The following is a 23,174-nucleotide window of genomic DNA, read 5'->3' on the forward strand; positions in this document are numbered from 1 at the left end:
AAGGGGGAGGCTATTATACAGTTGGTTGCGAGTTGCAGCAGCATCAAATTGTAGCCTATCAATTAGTAGGTCACTCATTTGCAACCTCAATAATTATGATTTGATTCCAACGTGACGTACTGCATGTAGCCTAAGCCTACCTTTACTGTCTATCAGCCAGTGACGTGTAAACAACTTACTGTGAACCAAAAAATCTGATACACTTAAAAATGCCGGTTATAAATAGCGAGTTCATTAACACTCGAATACAGCTGTATAATTATTCGCTTTTGCGTAATTTGAATGCTTTTGGCTTAGACAGTTGTTCCGTAACTTTAACATTTGCCGATTTGTATTGTAATAAATTCACTAAAGACAATGCACCACTGCACTATGCACTGGTACAATAGCCGTACTTCCCAACTCACATAAAACAAACATTTACCTGGTTACCTAAGCAACAAATAGACGACAGTATTTGTGGCAGAGTGTGGTTGATATGGTTGATGTTCGCGTTAGGCTATCTTGATTGTAAGTCGTCATGACCATTGTAAACCTCACGCGCCCTCTTATCTTATCTTACGACCATTGTGACTTGGTGCATGGTGCTTCTTTAAATTATGTTATGTTATTGTTAATTGCAAATGCTTCATAATAGTGAAGTATGTCATTGACAGAAATAGTACTTCAAAGGGTTTTAATTACTTAAACCTTACCTTTCAAATTGGATTTATTATTTTGTCATTCGTATTGATATGATTCTATTTTAAATTATTGTACGTTAATCTAATATTACATACATATTGAGCAAGTTTTCATATCAAATCAAAATCTGTTTTATTTCAAAAATTGTTTACAATATACATATTCGAAACAATATATACATTTGTTTTAAATAATTTATTTTGAAATGGAAAGTCCCGGGAATAAAATCAATGTTATTGTCTAATACGTTGCCTTAAATCCTAATACATAGTACTGTAACTATCATATAACATCAATTCCACATATAGTTTTAATATAATCCACAAAGAAATTGTATAGTGCAAAAAAAATTACTGTACATAATTAAAAGGTCATATATGTTTTATATGTCTTGAATTTCAAAAGCTATTAATTCTAGTTTGAAACAATATTTTTATACGATATATTACTCGGGTGTGAAGTTCAAAAGATCGTAAGGATATGTTAACAAATGATGGTAAGAAATGTAAACCGTAGCTGCTACAAAGCGCGTTCACTCAATGATACTCTACGATATCTATTCACACTGATATATTGGTTTCGTGCCATTTACTATTCTCAAAAATGGCAGACGTCTTTAAATTTCAAATAATTTTTAATTGTTCCCACTGTAACCAGTGTTAAAAGTTTTATATCACATTTTAAAGTTAAGCTGTAAGCGGATTTCTCGTAACAATAAACTGTCATAAATCAAGTAGACGGCACAGTGCCGCGTAGAGGGGCGAAAGCAGATTATCCGCAAACAGATAAACAAGAAATAATTGACCGATATATAAATAGCGCGTACGTGTACCAGTGGGGTCTATCGCACGGAGCCGCGAGTGTACCGATAACGCCGGCGCCAGGCGGCCGCAACGCTGCCACACCGTCGTCTGCGACGTTGCCAAGTCTCGTCTACCAACCGCGCGCACACGCACACACGCACACACACATGCTCGACTGCTCCGGGAAACTTAGCGCCACCGCACGCCCGTAAAAAGTAATAACGCGATAATCTGTCCCGTCCGTCTCTTTCCTCACCATCCGACACAAAAGTTAAGTTAATTTTTTTGTAATTTTGTTAGGTTACAAAAATTACCACATTACTGTAGTTACATTTATGGTATTAACCTGTTATAACCAAATATTGCTCCAACATATGAAACATTGATTACTATGAAAATGTAAGCAATGTCGATGCCTTAAAATCATATGAAACTCGAGGAAATAAGTTAATAAGTCCTCACAAGTTTGTACAGGATAAATAATAATTTCCTTACGCATGTATGGTGGGGTTGGCATAGTTTAAAAACAGTTCACACGTTTTTAGTTACCGGTAATAATGATTTGCGGGAAAATTTTCCTTAACATTTCGACTATGTTACTTACTTGAGACAAAGAACACTTCAGCGGCCATTGTAAAAATGCTTAATATAACAATACAACAAAAGATTAAATTATAAACTGTAATGCGTGTTTAATGCGGTACTCACAAAGTTAGGCAAGGGCCATTGAAAACACGTACTGCATATAAATCTGTCTCAGTATGCATGCGACTAAATGAAACACGCCGCCATTTCTGAATCGTTCTATTATAAGAAACCTCGAAACATCACGTACGGCCACGGCTTTAAATAATAACTCGATCACAATAAACGACAGATTTGAATAACAATGGGTATTGAAGTTAGCCAGTGGCCTCCTATCCCTGACTGCTATTTCGGGTCGAGATGTAAACAAACAAACCGCTCAACGAAGCGACTTACGTTCGATAATATGACTATAATAGGAGAATGTAACAGGCATTAATCGATAACCTGCGCCTAAAATCCTAATCAACAACTTGAAATAAACCTTGATACTGTCTTGTAACACTATTCAATACTTGCCATGTATGTATTCACCGACTTGTGAGTTGACAGTATGAGTGTAAACATATCTTTCAAAGTGTGTTACTAGACGTGCTTTTATTTACTTTCCAGCAACACTATTTGAATCCCCCAACAACCAATGGCCAACTTGACAATGGCTCTTGAACGTATGTTTGAAGGATGTTTATAACAGTTTTTCCAGAATTTCAAAGGTCTCGTTAAAAACACCTTTAGCAATAAAACGCTATGAATTCTCAATTTCAAACTGTGTCGTCCTTTTTCCACTATCCCATATGGGAGGAAATATTGTATGGTACTGTATATGAAACGAACATTCACAAAAACAACAGGAAACTTCGACAAGTAAATACTATTCTTTCATAAAAGAAATAGGTTTTACAAGGTAACAAAATGTTAATGGAAGCAGAACATTGATATTACATCAATATTCTCACACTCGTTATGAAGATTCTTTGGTTTAGTGCCTATATATATATATATATATATATATATATATATATATATATACGTGCGCGTCATTTGTGTGGAGCCCAATTTCAATTAAACGATCTAATGCATTCTTAAACTCGATGTTGATGATTTATAGTCAACCATTTGGTCAAAGTAGACGCAGACTAAAACAAAATTTTAATCCAAAAGACACTAAGACATAGCCAAAAAAACGGCTGAAATAGATTCTTTTAAAAATTACAACCTAACATTATATAAATGCAAACGGCAAATTACTGCCGATATTCAATGATTAATATGTCAATATTTTATTATGTTGGAAGTGTTTTCAATTGAAATCCATTTTAGTTTGTTGCGTAGACGTAGTTTTAAAAGCGTTATGAAAACTGCTGCTAACGAAGAACCGTTCTAAGGTAAAGGGGAACTTAAATTTGAATGCAAACGTCAAATGACAATGACAGTAATGCCAATGTAGGTGATAACGGTGAGTGGTGAGTGGTGAGAAGGCCGTTTAGAGGACGACCAGGCGAGACACATCGTACGAGGTACACTCGAGATATCAACACTATCAGTAGCCAAAAACATCACAATAAATCCTCGAACCACTGTTCAGTCATAGACGTACGCATACCGTCAATATGTATTTAACTGTAACATCTGTTATCGATATACTGTAGAACATAGTTGATACTTAGCTACAGTTTAACACACTCGATAGTATAGAATCAATATAAAGTCTATACTGTACAGTATACAGCCAGTGCGAGTGCGGTGTCTGGTGGGCAACGGCGCGACGCGGCAGCCGGCGCCAGAACGAAAGCGGTCGCTATCGCCACAAAGTAGCTAATCAAGTAGCTAATTAAAAATTGATTGTTTGCGATGACGTCACCTCGTGACGACGCCGAGCAGCACATCGCACAAGTAAGTGAACCTGAACACATCAACAACACGTTGGTTGGATACGTTGTTCAACCAATGGCATGGACTCGAAATTCAAACCAAACAAACTTGTTTTGCAAGACCAGCTATACGTAATAAACAGACTGTAATAATTGATTTTAACTGTTCCAATACTTAACGAATCTGAAATACGACATTCCCCTAAAATACCGGGTGTAAGGCAAATACTGATACCAAATAAGAGACTACCTATGTTTAATGTTTTGTATATGTATTTAAAGCTTAAATTCTCAAGTTTTATTAGAAACTCGATATAAGCACCATTAGTAACCCGGCATAAATCTAAGCGAAATTTGACCTCTTCCCAGGTAATGGTCAGTGCTTCAGTGGATGTTGCACCAACACATTCGACTATTCTCTGTCGGAGGTGATTCAGATCCCGAATCTGCACCAAGTAGACATCATTCTTTAATGCCCCCCCCCCCCCCAAGGAAAAAGTCCAGAGGAGTCATATCTGGACTCCTAGGAGGTCATTGGACCACCAATCGTAGAAACGAGTATCCAGCGCTCCTCGTACACTTGCAAACTGTAGTGTGGCGGCACTCCGTTGAAAATAAACAGGGCCATTCCCCATCTCAATGTCACCCAACTCTGGGAAAAATACCCATCTAACATGTAACACTAAATGGCGCCGTTTATATCCCCTGAACAAAACCTGGGAAGAGGTCAAATTTCACTTAGATTTATGCCGGGCCACTAATGGTGCTCATGCTTTACTAAGTTTCTAATAAAACTTGCGAATTTAAGCTTTAAATAAATATATAAAACATTTAACTTAGTCCCTTATATTTTGTTATCAGTATTTGCCCTTAAAATGCTTCAGTTCTTTTTCGGACACCCGGTATATTACATGGAATCACAATTTACAGCATACGTAACATAATATTCGTGTACGATGAGATGTGAGTGAACCGTTAGACACACGAGGATTTGGGAGGCATGATTTGTAGGGGAACCCAGATTTCAAGAGGGTCGTCGCTGCGCCTTATTATTATTATCGGGATTGGGCTGAATTACACGGCGCAGACGGTTTTTTTGGGCCCCAATTGTTTGATCGAGAGCTACGGCTAGACTGCCCAACCCGTCTAAATTAAGCCAATAGCAGGGTAAGACTGTAGCCTACGGGATAATTGTTATAGCATTCACAGTTTAGTTCTAACTCCGACTTACGGTAAGAAATAAAACTAAAAGTGGATAATTTGTCCTGGTACGAAATAGGTCTACGCCGGTATCTTAGCACGGTGTATGTATAAACAGTGTTTTCCCTAAACTAATATATTTGAAGCCACATTTATTTTAATTTTCAAATAATTCCATAATGATTTGGTTTATTAATTTTTTTTATAGCAACCCAGCAGACGCACAGGCAGCTTGCCTAGGTCTGCTGATTTTCTTAAAAAATAAATCAATAAGTTAATACAGAAATGTCCTTTTTATGTTAGTTTTAGTTTATTTTTTGTAATCGTTACGTATAAAAGTATGTATTTTATAAATCTGTATATTATGTGGAAAATAAACATATTATTTCATTCATTTACACCCTGGTGTTCTACCAATACGTTCAGTCAACAACCCACAAGTAACAATCAATTCGTTGTTTTAAGGTCATTTTAAATTATAATTAGTTAACTTTAAACAAGAGATTATTACTGACATTTCCCATCACGATAGGTAAGACGTCGTGAAAACGTAGCTTTTTACTTATCACGACGGAAAATGTTCGCGTCCGCTATAATCCCGTGGATAAAATAATAATCAAGTTTGCTATTCTGTTATTCTGACCAATCCTCTAATGTGGAGTATGGCTTGGTGTGTTTACCAAATTATTCGGTTGGTGTACAACTTTTGTGACTATAATATCGAACTATTTGGGGTAATAGAACTTCGCACAATAGGTAGGCCTGTTGGTTTAGGTTTGGGGGTAACTGAAAAGTAAAACTCTTCAAGAAGTACATTCCCATGTATTGCACTATTGCGTGCAACGCGCGTATTCAGCATTAGTGGAGGATCCTACCTACGACATGTGTCTGTTTTGGGTACCAGAATGCGACCCGAACATCTTTAACACACTCCTCACTTTCCTCAATCCTCCTTTCTGTTGTTTCTGAGAATATTACGGCCTACACTGCATGTTGCATACCACTGCATCTGCTAATATTTACTATTCGACGAATTAAACACGGCTGCACTTATGGATCTGTCAATCAACTGTTAATATGCCTACAATACATATTTTATTGTCTAGGTCATACACTTTATCAAATGTTTCCGACAGTTTTGCGAACACTATAACTCGAAGTAAGAATAAAGCGTAGGCCTAAGTTGGAAAGTTTTATTTAGTACATAATAATGAGTAATGTAAAATATAGCAGTCTCACTTGAGCCCATCATCTAGTGGAGACGTGTCCACAGAGTTGCGTCAACCCTCTATTTTTTCTAGTTATTGTTTTCTTTCAGGGGTTTGTTTTCTTGTTTTAACTACTATACAGATGTCTCAGTGTTTTTGTGATTTCCAACGTAAACGTTGGCTGGGTTTGTGAACTAATCTTGTAATGGTAAGGTACTTGCCCACCTGAGGATGGCATCAGATTCTGGATCACAAAACGTCGAGAAAACTTGTTTTTTTCTAATCTGGATGAAAAATGGTCAGAAATAATGTCATAAATCACCTAAACAATAATTAAAGTAGATTAGTTTGTAGTTATAGATTTTATTCTGACTTGAAAAAATACGTATGGCGCGTTTAAAAGTTGTCGTGAAGTAGTAGAAAGTGGAGCGGCTTCTGGGGGGCCTTTTGGGTCGCAGTCTGAGCGGTCCCTCGTGTACGGTTTGGACGGTTCCCCGTAGGCGGCCGTGGGGGAACCTGAGTCAGTGACGCGTTGACTGGCTCCTAGGTTCCAGGCGTAAACTCACATTTTCGACATAGAGCTAGATCTGCAACCTTACCAAAGCCACCCAAACAGTGGTAGGTTGCCAACAAAACTTAAGAGTAGGCAGCGAAGACAACGGAAAATTACATTAAATTGGTCCGTTGCCTCACCACCATTTCAGAGTTTAATGGTAATGCGTTAATTGTAATGGTCTATTCTGTATGGAAATACCTACGGTGCAACAAACACTTAATAAACAATTAGGAACAGTTTATTGAAACTATGAATAGTAAGAAAATTTGGATGAAGTCAGTGGCGGTTCTAAGGGGGCAGCTATAGGGGCTAAAGCTCCCCGCCCCGATTGGTCCCTAAAATATAAATGTAAACATACATTTCATACGTTATACATATAAGTTATACATTTCATCATAAAAACATAACGGAGGTTTTTGGACACAGTTCTAGACGTTCAAAATAGCAAATTGTCCAGGGTGGGGGCCCAGACCAGCCTTCTAGTGTGGAACGCCCCCATTAGCTCCCCCTTGTCAAGGTCCTAGAACCACCACTGGATGAAGTTAAACATCCCACACGAAAGACAAATATTTCCCACGCTGTTATCATCTCGCAACACATAAAAAAAATGAATTGGCAACAAGTAAGCAGTTCACTGTTCGATTTGAAAACCATGGAAACACACAGTTGATATAAAATCACACAGGGAGCAAAAAAACCTAGGCACTAAAATATACATTTAAAAGTTTCAAATAAACGCGTGTCAAAACCGTCAAAACTGGAGCGCGTAGATAACATACATTAGAGGAAGACGCTATACAGATACAGCTGGCCATAGCCATGTAAATGGACGACCGTCTACTGTCCTGTCAACTGGTGCAAGTAAGTAGCAGAGTGGGTCTCAAGTGGTCATCTAGAGATGGACAGCTGCAATCTGACACTGACAATTTGACCTTCAACACTCCAATACACAATAGCTCATGGAGAAACCCTATTGCGGATTGACACTTGCAAGCATTTCGTAATGGCTTCGTTTTGAGATCAAAAGTGAGTAATTCGTCTCTGTTTTGGCGTGTTTAAAGCGAGAGGTCTCAACGCTGGTTACTTTCTTGGCGTCACCGCGCTGTTATAGAAATCACCGTTAATCGACCATGTTCATCTAGATTCGAATTTGAGCTTCTAGTCAGGATTTGGTGACCATTAGATTATCAGGTGGTCATTCTTTTATGCCGCCAACCCTGTTCGTTTTGCATTCATCTTGGAGGCATACTGAACCAACTGAATCAAGGTACGTTTTTATGTAGAGGAATTCCATTTCGGTCATTCTATCTATGTAATACAATTGTACAGAATAAAGGTATTCTGGTTAAGTAGCCTCAAAAGACTTGACCGTTGTTTATATAGTGTATTAAAAGATATAAATTGACTAAGTATCTGGTGTCTTACCTTCAGTGGTGAGTGAACAGCGTGATCCGCCGCCTTCGCTCGGGGCTCGGTCTGCAACATTGTTAGTACTGTACTGATAAACTACATGGCAACAATTAACTAATCTCAATTAACTAACAATTAATTAATCTCAATTATAATCATGCAGCTTAGTATGCTTTCGACTCTTTCAGTTCGGTTACAAAAACTAAAGAACAACACCATCACAAGTTTTAACATTTATTATTGGTTTTGCCTTATCCTAAAAACGATTTGTCTGCCATTTCAATTTAGTACCCAGTGCTAAAAATGTTAATTTTCTTGAGTATATAGCTTCTGGTAGTCAAAGAATTATCCGTGCTGATTTATTTACCATTGCATATTGGCAAATGCTGAGCTTTTACAGTAATAAAGGTCGCGTTACTAGTATAATTTTGCTATTAATTAACATATTTCAGGTGGTTCCTTTGATTTTTTTGCTTGGATTGTGATGTGGGAGTAATGGACTGTATAAACTGAAAAAAATGTACAACACACTGAGTAACAGAACTACTGTCAGTATTTCAACTTTGTCGAACCAGCGGCGACTTCTGAATTCAGCAAAGCTTTTCCAACAGTAATCCGGAAAGAATTGGAACAGCTGAGAATACCTGGTGCAATGAAAAAAAAGACTCGATTTGACAAAAAAGTTTAACAAAAAAATACAGTCCTAATCAAGAGCATTGAACTGAACGGTTGTACTAATGTACTTACTTCAATGCGAAATACACATTCCGTATATAATCTACTTAAACGCTCATTCGAAGAGTCCTAAGAGTCATCTACACCCTGTCCTATATTCTGTACACCTCTACTTGATTAGAGCCTCTGCTAGGTCCTACATTTGGCTTATTCTTCAACTTGGATTTCCCGATGACTTGGAATGATCTGATAGTCTATCACGCCGTGCGACGTGCAGCGTGCGGCAGTCGCGCTGGACCATTGCGTAACTGCAACCAAGGCCAACTCACTTAATCCGGGCTGGGCAAATCACACGCTCTCGAGAAACCAGTTCCCTCCCGCGGTCCAAAAAGTTTGGAATTCCTCCGGGTGGCGGTATGGACCTAGTATCTTGGCGTACCGACGCGGCGAGCCGTTACAAGGATATTGGGAAGCTTGGTCAAATTGTCTAATGCGGTGGAGAAATATACAATTGGCTACATCTGAGTATGTGAAATCAAAATATTAAAGCATAGAAGAACGGTGTTTTAATAGCTTCGAGGATTAGAAAAAGATTGGCCAAATTTCCCAATGCGGAAGAGAAGTATGGAATACGCTGCATGTATTGTTTAAACAGATGAGTTGACAAATACTTGAAGAAGAGAACCGGCTACTCAGCAAAACATGTGTCAGCGAGATACTGTAGACACATGAGCAGATTCGCAATGTCATCTAATAATATCGCGATGTCTTTAAGATCGATTTAGTTATAGTGGAGGTGCAAATGTCACCTTGGGTAGAATTGGGGAAATTTGATACATTATCTATTCAACTTATGAAAAATGGTTTAATAAAAAACGCCTATTCATTTCATAAAATGATTGGTAAAGTAAATAAATAAAACACGCATTAACTAAAGCAAAGCGTATTTTGCCTTAAGGCACTCTACAAACTCTCATCGACGTACATAAAATAATTTCAAGTGACACGTGAATCGCCCACCATTCCTGGAGCACTGACCAACTGTTGCTAACTGTATCTCGTTGCTGTAGTGGTACTGTATCCAGGAACGGCGACATTTGGGAATCGCCATAAAACCCCCTTACCATTAGATAAAGAAATTATACACATTTAAGTAAAGTATAGCTTTGACTATTAATACAACAACTAGGCATTCCATCCCCATGTTAAAGTTGTAGCCAGGTTTTTAATACAATTTGTTTTAGTTGATGTGAGCCACCTACAGATTGCGCTGATCTAAATTACTGATTTCTGCTGATTACACGATGGTTTTTACCAAGTCAAACTGATGGAATGACTTATTATGAGCTATAGCAACTGTTGTGACCCAGCAACTATGTCAGTAACAAAAAATAAGGTACAAAATAGAGTTTTAGATACTAGCGCAATCTGTGACTGGCTCGCACAACTACATTCTTTTTAGTAAAAATTTGGCGACAGCTGATCCATATAGATGGGATGTCTTCTTCTGTATCCAATAGTCAATGGTTATAGTTACTAATTATAGTAATTGGCGGAACGTCTGAGTGTATAATGTACTATTTATAAATTAAAACAAATATGCTACATCCAGTCATAAACATAGTGAACACATTCAAAAGAGCAAAAATAATTCACCTAGAGAACGATGTAGAACCATCCTAGATGCAAATGTTTGCGTAATGTACGTAGGTAAGCTATCTACGCCAAAAATACTATGAGTGCATAATAAAGCTAAAACTTAGCTTTCGTTTATTATGTAAAATTTATATGGAAAACTGCGATTTATTTAGGTGTCGGAGTTCCGGGCCTATGAGTGTAGGATAATCGAGATTATCCAACTGTAACTGTGTAAAGGAGGATTTGCGAGTGTTTTTGGTGATGTTTACTTGTTGAGTCACGTCGCGGCGGCGCCATGAGCCACATCACGTTAGGTAGGTAGTGTAGTCTAAACAGCGACCATCAGGCACCAGGCACCAGGCACCATCTACACTACACATACACACCAAACCAGCAGCGAATAGTATCTCTGACAAAGTCCGCGGCAAACTTTTCAGTTCTAAAATATTTCCTAAAATCATCAGATTTATTTGCTATAAATAACATAAATTTTAACGATTGCTTATATATAGGTTTGCTACTACAGGGAAAGTAATAAACTGTTTTTATTTAATTGTTAAAAGCTTGGTATGAAGAAATAGTTATTTGTGCAACTAGTGAGAAAAGTGAGCAATTGACTCACTCGAGAGAAATCCTTACTCACGAGCCGTAGGCGAGTGAGGAATGGTTTCTCGAGTGAGGCAATTGTTCTTTGAACTCGAGTTGCACATTATACTTTTCCTACAGTTACCATAAAACAAATAAATTGGTGAAGAAACATAACCTATTTTTACACAGAAGTGAACTTTTAATATAACATTTAATGTCAAGTGACAAATACGACAGTACAACAGCTGACCAGCTGATTTACAGCCAGTGCTGCCAACGTTTTTCTCGCGCATACGACGTTGCCTGCATGTTACGCGCTCACTATTTCGTGCCTTCACGTTGCAAATCTGGACTGAGACAAAGTAATTAGAGTGAGACAATGTTAACATGTTAACATTGTCTCACTGATGAGCGAATTGGCCACTTTGCTTTCTCAAATCAGTGAGAGAACATGTACATTGTTAGGTAACTGTACGAAAACTTGCCAAATTTGATCAAAATACAGTATATCCATAGACAAGCAAACTCCGTCAGTTTATTTATTCTTTATTCTAATAATATGGGGATATTTAATTTACATTTGTTTACCTTTCTCCGTAACTGTTAGGCGTACAACAAATTATACTAATTATCGATATACTGTAAAATAATATTTATTTTTAACTTATACAAAATAGTTTAGAGAGAAATTGCATATTTATGTTTTGGAGTTCAAAACTGGAAACCCCCAATTATACCTGATACATTCTCTCATAGCTTCCATTTCATAGTCCGATTATGGTTGTTCGCAAACTAGTTAAAATATAGGTTTACATGTTTGTACCGAATTTAATCACATCATTTTACGTTACCGTGCTAACGTATATGAAAGTCAATGATTTATTGTATCCAATATCATATAACCAACTACCTAGTAGGCTATGTAGGGTTGGAAATATACAGAGACAGTCGGTAGTTAAACATCATCAAAGTTGTTTTCATCAAAGTATCTCTGAATTCCACATTACCGGATAATTAGAAGATTTGTTACAGGTTAGGAGATTCAAATTTACGAAGGACCTTCTTGAATGTACAGTATAAGGTGTTTTAAGAGGTACGATTCTAGCCTAGAGGTTAGCGATCGGAATAGTGAGAAATTACGGGAATATTCGATCCCCTTTCATAGCGTATGTGATTTCATCCAAAACCTCCTTCTGCTAAGGCTTTTGATTGATTTGATTCCCCAAACGCATATGTTTAAAATTTTACTGGTTAAAGATGAACCTTTGCATTTGTATTTGTTACGTGTAATGAATTAGGAAATGGTTTTTAGGCGTTACACATTATATAATCACCTGTTAAAATCATGCACTGTCTCATTGAAAATAGTACTTAAATATTTGTTAACATTATAATAATGTAAATGGTATACTCACTGAATTTCATGTTAATTAAAACAACTAGATTATTCCATGTAGGGTTGTTCATAAACTAGTTTCTACTGAGGACTTAAATTTCTACAAGAGAATATCGCTAGTATCTATATCACGCTCCCTATATACACAAAAGAAACAACGTCAGGCCGATATAGGAAGCGATATAACTATTTTCAGCTACAAGTCATGAATTTAAAAAACAGTGTGTTTGAAATGACGGCACATTAAAATAAAGCTTTTAAATCCGATGTTAAAACTGACCGAAATAAATGTTGGGTTTCAGTGGTTTTAGTAAATATCTATACGGTAAATATCGCCCCTCTTTATCAATTATAAATAGGTATGGATCTACTTTACCTTCATTTCAGGGTTTTCAAATTTTTGCTAGTGGAAGTTATACAAATAAATGGTGTCTTCCAAATTAATGAAATAATGAGTTTATTCCTTCAAAACAAATAAATACAAAATTATACATTTTCTTGGAACTACGTTGCCACATTATCCAGTAATCGTGGCAAACGTAAAACAAACCAAAAAAAGACAATTATATTTACAACTTAGTGAGTTTAGTCTCTTCACTTGAAAAATACAAGTTGCCGCTCTCTGTGGCGTCTTAAGTATTACAGAAATGCAGATTTTGACTTGTTATGTTTATTTGATCGTAATTCTCACGATCGTAATAAAATGCGATTGTCGGCAATAGTTGAAAACAAGTTGTTGCCTTTTACATTTTAAACTATCTAATAGGACTAAGATTAAGAAGTTATAATCAAATTTCTCATATTGGTAATAAGCTATTGTCGTATGTAGACCCAGGACCGATTTAATTTATTAATTTTGATGTCTCTAGAGGCTAAAACTTAACACGCTTTCAAATTCATATCTATACATTTGTTTATACAAATCTAAATTCTGTTAGCTGAAAAACTCGAAAAAAATTACCCAATTTTAATGAAATTTGGTAAAAACGTGTGAACCTACGTTTATTCGAATCGTGGTCGGATTATTGGGACGGGGTTTTATGGGGGATTTTGATAATCGCGTCATCTTCTCAATGATTGATTGATTAATAATTTTATAGGTTAACAATTGCGGTTTCCCATTTATGATCTTCAAAATATAATACTTCACTATTTCTTTCTTAACCATTTTGTAGAGATAAACCAGCGAACACAGAATATTTTTTTTTTATTCTGTGTTCGCTGAGATAAACAAGTAATTTAGTACATTGAAGCATTGTTGCGCGCCTATTGGTTCCAGAGAAAATGTAAAAGACCCCGTTAAATAAAAAAACATATGTTATTCTAATGGAGGATAAGTAAACTATTGTAGGTTGGCATATTTATTTATTCGAACACCCATCATTACCTTCCCTGTATCAGCAAACCTAAGTACTCCTTGAACTTTAAATTATTTAAATAGGGAATAAATCTGACAATTTTAAGAATATAATTTAGCGAAAATCCCATCAGGAAATTCACTTATTCAGCAGGTTTGCAGTGGCGGGGGTATTTAATTGTGTGTAAATTTAAATAATGCGGATTGTCATATGGCTAACCACCAAAATAAATAGTAGCTGATCATAGCTCAATCTACTATATAGGCCCTACTGCATTGGTACCGATAACTAAGTAACAAAACAGACAACTCAATCAAAACAATCAATTATGGTACATATTTTAATATCATGTCGGTGTGTATATAGTCGGAAACGAAAGTAAGAATTGCGATTTTGATCTTAAAGGAACACTCATTTAGTTGCATAACTAAACGAGAGACCAATTCTATACGACCAATGGAAGGATATTTCTGGATGGATAAGTTATACCGGTCAATTATGTCCTATATAAATTGGTTATATTTAAAAACTACAAAATGTATCAACAACTTAATAAATTGAAAGTTATTCAGTTGGTATACAACTATCACAATTTATGAAAATGTAAAGAACTACTTCATGTAAACTTGTCGAAATCCCTACTTAAAGTTCCAAGAGTACCTCAAGTACTGAGTACCGTGACACCCCGTTCTGCAAAGCTGTAGTGTGGTACTGTATGTAAAATGTATTGGCTATAGTATATATGCATTTTACAAATAAAGTGTGCTAATTGCTGAAAAGTGTATTATTATTAATAAAAGTTATACGAGTTTTTTTCATTAGTAGCTAACACACAGCCCAAGTCTTTAGGGAACCATACAATGCAATGTATAAAAATGTATACAACTGCCGTTTGTAAAATATGTGCAAATACAAAGAGGTTTTAGCCCTTAATTAAATGAAATTTAAAACACGGCATGTTTATTTACTTAAGTCTATTGTGAAAAAAACTTAACTGAGTCTAGAATACGCTATGGGAAACTTATACAACTGGAAGTGATATACAGTAGTAACAAACGAATAAAACAGTAGGCACGTTGTCTATTTACATGTACGTTTTATACCTTAATGAACAACCGTAATATGATAAGTGATAACCTTCTGTGTTGGTAACGACCGCAGATAAATAAACCTGATTTAGTTTGTTACATCAATATCTTGGCAATAATTAATATTTCGTATACTGTACTTTTAAATACTCATTGATGCCAATGCTATTTACATTGGGGATTCTGGCATCCAAGTTAAAAGGTAATTTGCATAACAATAGACATATGCAAAATGACACTTAAATTAATCAATTGTAAATTCGCGTCCACAGGATTTTGGCAGGTTTATCGAGGACAAACTACATAGTTGACTTCCGTCGATGACAATAAATTTGGTTATTTCCGGAAGTCTTTGATCTAATACTATTTTCTCGCTATAAATCGATGATTCAGGATTATATTGACAGTGATCATGACTTGTTGATATAAGCAGCAAGCATCAGTGGACAAACAATATACATTACCAGTTACCCAAAGTCTCTTTAACAGCATACCTGCCCTCAGTGAAGTTAGAAGAAAATTGACAACAACTTCTGACTGTCCATCTCAATAATACCAAACCTCTAATGGTTATTGCTGTTTAGTAGAAGTTAGATAAGCACAAGATAACAATTTGGGCAATACTAACCTTCACACACTTTTAAAATATAAGAAACAACAAGTTACTGCCATTCTGCAGTTTGAATTAAAAAAGTAACAAATAATTTAGCAGGTAGTTGTTTACCCATTAGATAAGGAGAACATTTAAACAGTTATATTTACTAACTGAGTGTCTATCATGTTTTAATCAACTCGAATAGAAAAGGCATGGATGGGGAAAATACGTTCACAAATAGACAGCACGCCTCGAAGTACTTACTAATGTTTGCATAACTTTGACATCTATCACATCATCTCATCCTAGTAATGATGCTCTTCAATAAAACCTAGATGAGTCTTAAGCTGAGCAAAAAATTTTCTGTTTGCATTAAACCAATTGTATTCTTATGTTTAAGAATTTAGCATAGTTAAAGATAATTTTTTATGATGATTTCCCTCCCCCCTTGGGGGGGGTGGTTTTTTCTAAAAACATACGTTTACGGGAACAGATAATATCTGGAGTTAGGTATACGATAATTTAGTAATTATTATTTTTAATTTAAAGACTACATATACATCTACAAATTGTAGGGTCCTAGTATGGGAATTGCCAGACAACAAATATTTCTATAAAATTCTTTTTCAAATTTATTATGATATATTTTTGTTTATTCATCACAAAATGTTTTCCCCCCTGAACTTTGATTATTCCATACTACACAAAATTTCCATTGTAGAGCAAAATGTCCCCTTAAAAATAAAATAAAAAATATTGTATTATGTAGGGCCTATATCAGAACTTGAGATATATCTTTTTCCGTACCTGAATATATGAAAAAATCAAACTTTCGGTAATCGCCCCGGAAACACAATTCTGTTGGGAGGGAACTCCAAAAGTGCACCTAAAACAAAACTTTTAGCGCAAAATTTTACCAATGTGGCTAACCCCCTCGTAGGGGGGTGATAGTTTACTTTCGGCAAACGGTGCCAGTGTAGCACTTACTTATTTTGGAAAATAACACCGCATAAAAAATATTTTTACTATATGTCATAAATCTAAATGTTCGGAGAGAACTGTAGAACACTTTTTGGTAAATAACTGAAATTTGATAGATTTTTTGAAATTCCTAGTTTGTTGAGTGGAGTGCCCCCTTAAAATCTCTAACCTTAAGGACAGATTTTAAAAACTACTTGGTAGAATAATCAGTCGGTATCGCACTTCTTTGACACTAGGTAAAACCGATCAATTGGCAAATTATACATTGCAATTTCACAAACATGTTAATATATAGGATATTATTGCCAGATTTTGACGTGTAGTATATCAGAAGTATATTTGCTGACACTGCGAGTGGTCTAATTCTGATAGATCCAAATACTGTCAGCAAACCGTGTAAACAAGGCGATTACTGTAATTAGTATCTTTCAACGCGTATTAGTTGAGTTTGGTTTTTACTTTGGGGAAAAGGAAAAGAACAAAATTATAGTTTTATTGGCTATAAAGGTAGAATATACTGGCCACAGAAGTTTTATCGAAAAATAGCCAATGAATTATATTATTAAAACAGGGACAAGTTCATCAATCGGCTGCCATGCTTCTTTTTCTCTACCGATCAGCTGATATGCAATGTTGCCTACAAGGTTCGCTGTTATTGGGAATTAATCGCAAATAAGATTCGACATTGTTTTCTCTAAAACGCACCAGATGTTCAGTTCGTAATTAATTGACGCGTATTTAATGAAAAAGAAAAACAAAAAATTGTATTATTCATCTTTTAGTATAACATGTAGATAATTAATTAGCTACTGGGATCTCCCTTGGGAACTTAATTGTAAACTCTGGTTGACATAAAACTAATTATTTACTTTTGATGTATCGCATTGTACTGTACTAGTATCAGGGGACCGAGCATTGGGAGGTCGTTCAAGCCGCTACAGTTCTGTGCTAGGCTTACAGAAAAAGCAATTTCTGTTCTAAACCCATTCATTTCAATGATAAATCTACTCTCGTAATAACATTATGGACACGTAATTAGTTTTCTTCCTATCAATACTTTTGGATTGGTCGGACGCCTAACGGTCGTGTTTGAGGTTAGAAATTAGTCGTTTTGTTTTTAAGTTATTGTGTTTATATTTTTAGTACTGTTTGTAACAATCATCAAGATGGGCGATGAAAATTTTATAGATACTGTGTTTTAATTAACAGTTCTTGACTCTAACTTTATTGTAAATACAGTGACTTAAAGACTGACTGAAACTAACTGACGGACAAAAGAAATTGCGGTTCCAACTGAGACTGAACTGACATGTGTGAATAGACCTTATACAGTAGTACCAAGGTTAAATTTAAGGGTTTGCGAGACGGAAAATGCCATAGCCCTACTAAAGCACATCGCGCAGTATTTTAACTTACTGAAAATGTAATTTTTATTTAAAACTAATAAATTCCAATGATAAATCTACTCTTATAAATATATTGAATTGTACTATAAACGTAAAAAGTACAAAATTGTTATTAAATAATGAGCATAAACACTCTGAATACTTTAAAGTATGGTTTTAGGCTGGAAAACGTAGTTTCAAATGCTAAATTGAAGGGTCTGCATACAAATTTCGTAAAAATAGCCTTAACTTTTTTCTCTTCTATAAAGATTGTCGAAAGATTAGTTTTTATACTGAACCACATTTAAACTAAGTCTAAATAAAACAAACATGTTGAAACTTAAAGAGATAATTTCAAATTCAAGAAATGTGCTTTGTTTGTACCTATTGCATAACTGTAATTAAAATTGTTTAACCTGTTTATAATCATCATTCCCAGTTTTGCCACGTTTTGTTAAGCAATTTCTTCTTCACCACCCTCTTCCATACAGACGATCAATCTATATTGAAAATGTCTTAATACAGATCAACAACGAACTCGTGATCATGTTTGCATTATATATTATTTGCCTACCAACATCAAACAAGCATATTGTAAGGTAAAAAATTATTTTATTAATACTGTCTGGTAGTATTATGTAAATCTCACAACGAAATATATTTCTACTAGATCTAACAAACAGCGAAAAATGGAAAATAAAAGCCTTGAAAAGATTTAAGTGGAAGAAATTGATACAGGTAAACCAACTGGAAATGTTTCAGAACAAATGAATGAAAACGCGGTCCAAGTTGCGTCGGTATTATCGTTAATCCCCGCACGGCACGACCCTCGTTGCACTTTCGGTTTCAAGTGGGCAGCTGCCCTGGTGCCCGGCGCCACATAGGCGGGTAGGCGCCACCTGCCTAGACACCTGTCGAGGGGGGGGGGTTGTAGGGCTACCCCACACTAGTCGACCACTAGCCTAGTCTGAACTTGCCCAATAAACCAGCATTGAGAGCAAATAATAGCGGAATACGAGCATTGTACTATGTGACTTGTGTAAGGATGTTAAACACCTTCTCGTCTGAGGTCGGGGTCAGATTTCACATTGCTTTTTACTAATCGCAATGGAACATGTCCGAAATATCTCCTAGATGAGTTTACCTTGACTATAAACTTATTTTGGAACCAACGAGGTTGACAAGTTCAAAATGTATTCTATCAATCAAATAATGTTGCTTTTTGTTTTTAATCTTGCCTTTGAATTGTTAACGATTCCTCAGCAACAAAATAGGAAATATTGCCCAAAATTGAGTTCAAGTTAGCTCTAATAAAATAGTTTCGATAATTAAAATACCAGACTGTACACATTTCATGTTAAATAGTTTATAGCTCATTTCAGAACCAACACAGATAGGCCTCAGTAACCAAATGGTAAACACGTTTAAGATAAATTGATAAACACCTTAGATGTTAAATGGTTAATCGCTAAAATACAATTTTAGAATCGTTTTGGTTATCACCCTATAATTTGTGTGTTTCTCCGTATTTAATGGGAAGGAATATTAAGCCATTAATTTCGCAGTTTTATGCCTAAGCAATATATTCAGTTGAATTTAATTTAATACACACACAGTGGTATGTACGTACCTTAATTCGTTCTACGTACATACCAATGTAGGGCCTACAGCTGGAGGGAGCTAATGTATGAATTTCCCTCTAGCTTAGACAATTCTTTAAAATATTAGGAGCAGCAGTAAAAGTACGGTATTATGGGGTTTGACTAAACATATAGACTTACCCTCAGGTTTGAGCCTCTCACGCGCGAACCGCTGGTACGGCGGCGGTGGCGACTCTGTAACAGCAGACAACAGAGATATAATACAACAGCAGACAACAGATATATAATACAACAGCAGACAACACTTCTTGTTGATAACATGCATCAGCAGTGAAAATAAAAACCATCAACTACAATGTACTATCGTGTTGATCTTCTGGGCATTGATTCAGAATAGTAGACATTATCGTACGGTATTTATTTGAAATCATTATATTTTATGCGGCTAGAATCAAGGGAAATGTATTTTGTTAGGTAGTCATTGGCAATGCTTTTGTAAGCAGTTGACGTTCAAACAACTCGCGAGGGGACGCGGAGTGATTTGAATATGCCAATCATAATTGAATGAGGCAAAACAATGTCTCTAGCCCGACCGGGCGCTGATCGCTGATGCGCTCTCTCGAGCTACGGGACAGTTTGGTAGCCATAATTGTTTACCAACTTCATATTCAAAACTAGTGTAAAAGTTATAAAGTCGTCCTAAAGCCGCGTTTACACCAAAGTTGACAACCAAAAGTTCCTTTACAACTTAAAGTTTACAACTAAATGCTGCTCTGAACAAATTTGAGGAACTAGTGGAAGATTTTTGTATAAAACCAAAAGTTTCTCTCAAAGGAAAACTTGTTGCCAAAGATTGACTATCGCCCGACGTCACACCCGGAGTGCGTAGAGGGGTGCGGGGGGAACAGATCTCCACTAGTTTTCCACAAGTTGCTTGCGCAAAGCGTGTAGCAACTAGTCTTCCACTTTTTGTTGTAAACTTTCTTTGTTCTTTACCAACTCTCCGTGGGAAACCAAAATTTAGTGGAAAACTTGGTTCTCAACTAGTGGAGGACAGAAAAAGTCGCTGTTGTATGTTTTTAGTCCTGGTATTTTGTAGAAAAGCAACTTGTTACCGCAAACTAGTGGAAAACTCAGTGGAAGACTTTGGTGTAAACGCGGCTTAAGACTAAATTGTCACTATAGCATAGTCAATACCTATACGGATTACACATATATTTGCTGAGATATATCCTAGCCAGTGTTTCTTTTACATCGAAAACGCCAGTAATATCTAACAAAAAAACTAAATATCCGCAACAAATATTTAAAAAATGAATTGAAGTAGCCTCGTAAATTGAAATTGGCAATCTAAAAGTCAAGTAAAAACGTAAGGCGTCCGTAAAATCTTCAAGTCGAGAATGGACAATCGATCGATCACTCACGACAAGTGACGTGTTAAAATGTCTAGATAAAAATAAGTTTCTAGAATACTGGTGTTGGTGTGTAGGGATGGAGAGTGGCGACTGTGATAGTGGTAGGCGCCCGTATAATTGTTTGTCAGAGCTAGATGGCGCCACCAGTCCGGGCTGCTAATGTACGCCTACAGACAATACCAGCCAGCCAAAACATCGTCAACACCTACACCTACCAGCACATACAGTACTTCGAATATCTAACAAGTAGTCACAGCATAGGTAAAGTCTGATATCTTCAAATTTCTCGCACCCAGGAATAACTTCAGCTTGAAATCCAATGTGACAGTGTAAAGAGTAAAGGTTTCGTAACTTCATGGAGAAAATAGTAGACTTAAGATAGTCATAGCTAAAACTGTAACGGTAAGATCATGTCAACGTTATATGTAGTATTTGTAGACAGTTTAATCACAGATTCAATGAGCCATCATCGAACTCAGCTTAAATTGTAGAACAAACCGTACTTGAGATGCAATTGAGTTAAACCGTGCAATTCACTACTTTGAACTGGGAGAAAAGCTTCTAGGTATTTCCGTGCCGCCTAAGGTAATACCTTCTTCCTTATAGGGAAATTCGCGATAAGGGAAAATCGTTATATTTACCAATTTTGAATCGGGTCAAAACACGTAAAAGTAGAATACAAAATTCACATTAGCTTATGAGCGTTAACATTACTTTCCACGAAAACAATTCCTAAACTATTTTTTACAACAATGTATCATATTGTAAAAAATATATTAGGCCTACCGAAGTTTGCCATATCTGTCCGCAGAAAGAATTTTTTTAGCAATACAGGAAATTTATTGTCCCTATTCAGTGTAAATAACGTAAAGTTTGTACATTCCAAACTATGAATTCCACTATAAACTGTAGGTCCCTTAGTTGCCATTAGCTGTATGGGCTATTAATTAACAGCTGTGTCTAAGGAATGTCGGCCTTAGTCACTACAAGACTACAAGATCGCGCCACTCATCCTACACTCATCTCCATTCATACTTGGCTTAAAATACCTACTATGTATGGTCTCCATTTCATTGAACAGTATTAACAGTATGTGTTGCAACAATGTATCATCTTTGAAAAAATATAAAAACGAAATTTGCCATATAATCTGCCCGCAGAAAGTATTTTTTTCATCAATACAGTGAATTTATGCCCCTTTTAGATGTAAGTATGTGTAAATGTTTGTATCTTTGACAAAATTGTTAACAGGCAGGTTTGGACAGTAATTTAAATTTTGATGTTATGTTACCAACTATTTTAGCGTGTCGTTGAAAAAAAAGTTAAAGAGGGAGTTTAGAAAATAATTGATATAGAAGAGTGTGTAGACTAGACACAGGCCTTGCCTCGGCCTCCACTGACGGTGTAGCCAGCACCAGCACAAGGCGAGACGACCGGCAGGCGCCACTCACTGTACACTGTAGCCACTACAGTCACCTTCACCTTCCCTGCCACTGCCACACCAAGTACTAGGCGAGACGACCGGCAGGCGCCACTCACTGTACACTGTAGCCACTACAGTCACCTTCACCTTCCCCTGCCACTGCCACACCAGCTCTAGGCGAGACGACCGGCAGGCGCCACTCACTGTACACTGTAGCCACTACAGTCAACCTTCACCTTCCCTGCCACTGCCACACCAGCACTAGGCGAGACGACCGGCAGGGCGCCACTCACTGTACACTGTAGCCACTACAGTCACCTTCACCTTCCCTGCCACTGCCACACCAGCACTAGGCGAGACGACCGGCAGGCGCCACTCACTGTACACTGTAGCCACTACAGTCACCTTCACCCTTCCCTGCCACTGCCACACCAGCACTAGGCGAGACGACCGGCAGGCGCCACTCACTGTACACTGTAGCCACTACAGTCACCTTCACCTTCCCTGCCACTGCCACACCAGCACTAGGCGAGACGACCGGCAGGCGCCACTCACTGTACACTGTAAGCCACTACAGTCACCTTCACCTTCCCTGCCACTGCCACACCAGCACTAGGCGAGACGACCGGCAGGCGCCACTCACTGTACACTGTAGCCACTACAGTCACCTTCACCTTCCCTGCCACTGCCACACCAGCACTAGGCGAGACGACC

General features: G+C 36.8%; 1 protein-coding gene across 1 annotated transcript in view; it reads right to left on the bottom strand.

Moving 5' to 3' along the window:
• LOC128998941 (mothers against decapentaplegic homolog 6) overlaps positions 1-19,947 on the bottom strand; it is a 35,429-nt gene extending 15,482 nt beyond the window's left edge. Inside the window, exons 1-2 of the mRNA XM_054425297.1 lie at positions 19,803-19,947; positions 8,333-8,383 (exon numbers count right to left, since the gene is read on the bottom strand). Of these exons, the coding sequence (XP_054281272.1) occupies positions 8,333-8,383; positions 19,803-19,947 (196 nt within the window). The remainder of the gene's footprint in view (positions 1-8,332; positions 8,384-19,802) is intronic.
• Positions 19,948-23,174: the final 3,227 nt, after the last annotated feature.

The sequence above is a fragment of the Macrosteles quadrilineatus genome, unplaced genomic scaffold (assembly GCF_028750875.1).
Source record: "Macrosteles quadrilineatus isolate MER2022 unplaced genomic scaffold, UCM_ALF_1.0 Scaffold_7__1_contigs__length_78375512, whole genome shotgun sequence".
Lineage (NCBI taxonomy): Eukaryota > Metazoa > Arthropoda > Insecta > Hemiptera > Cicadellidae > Macrosteles > Macrosteles quadrilineatus.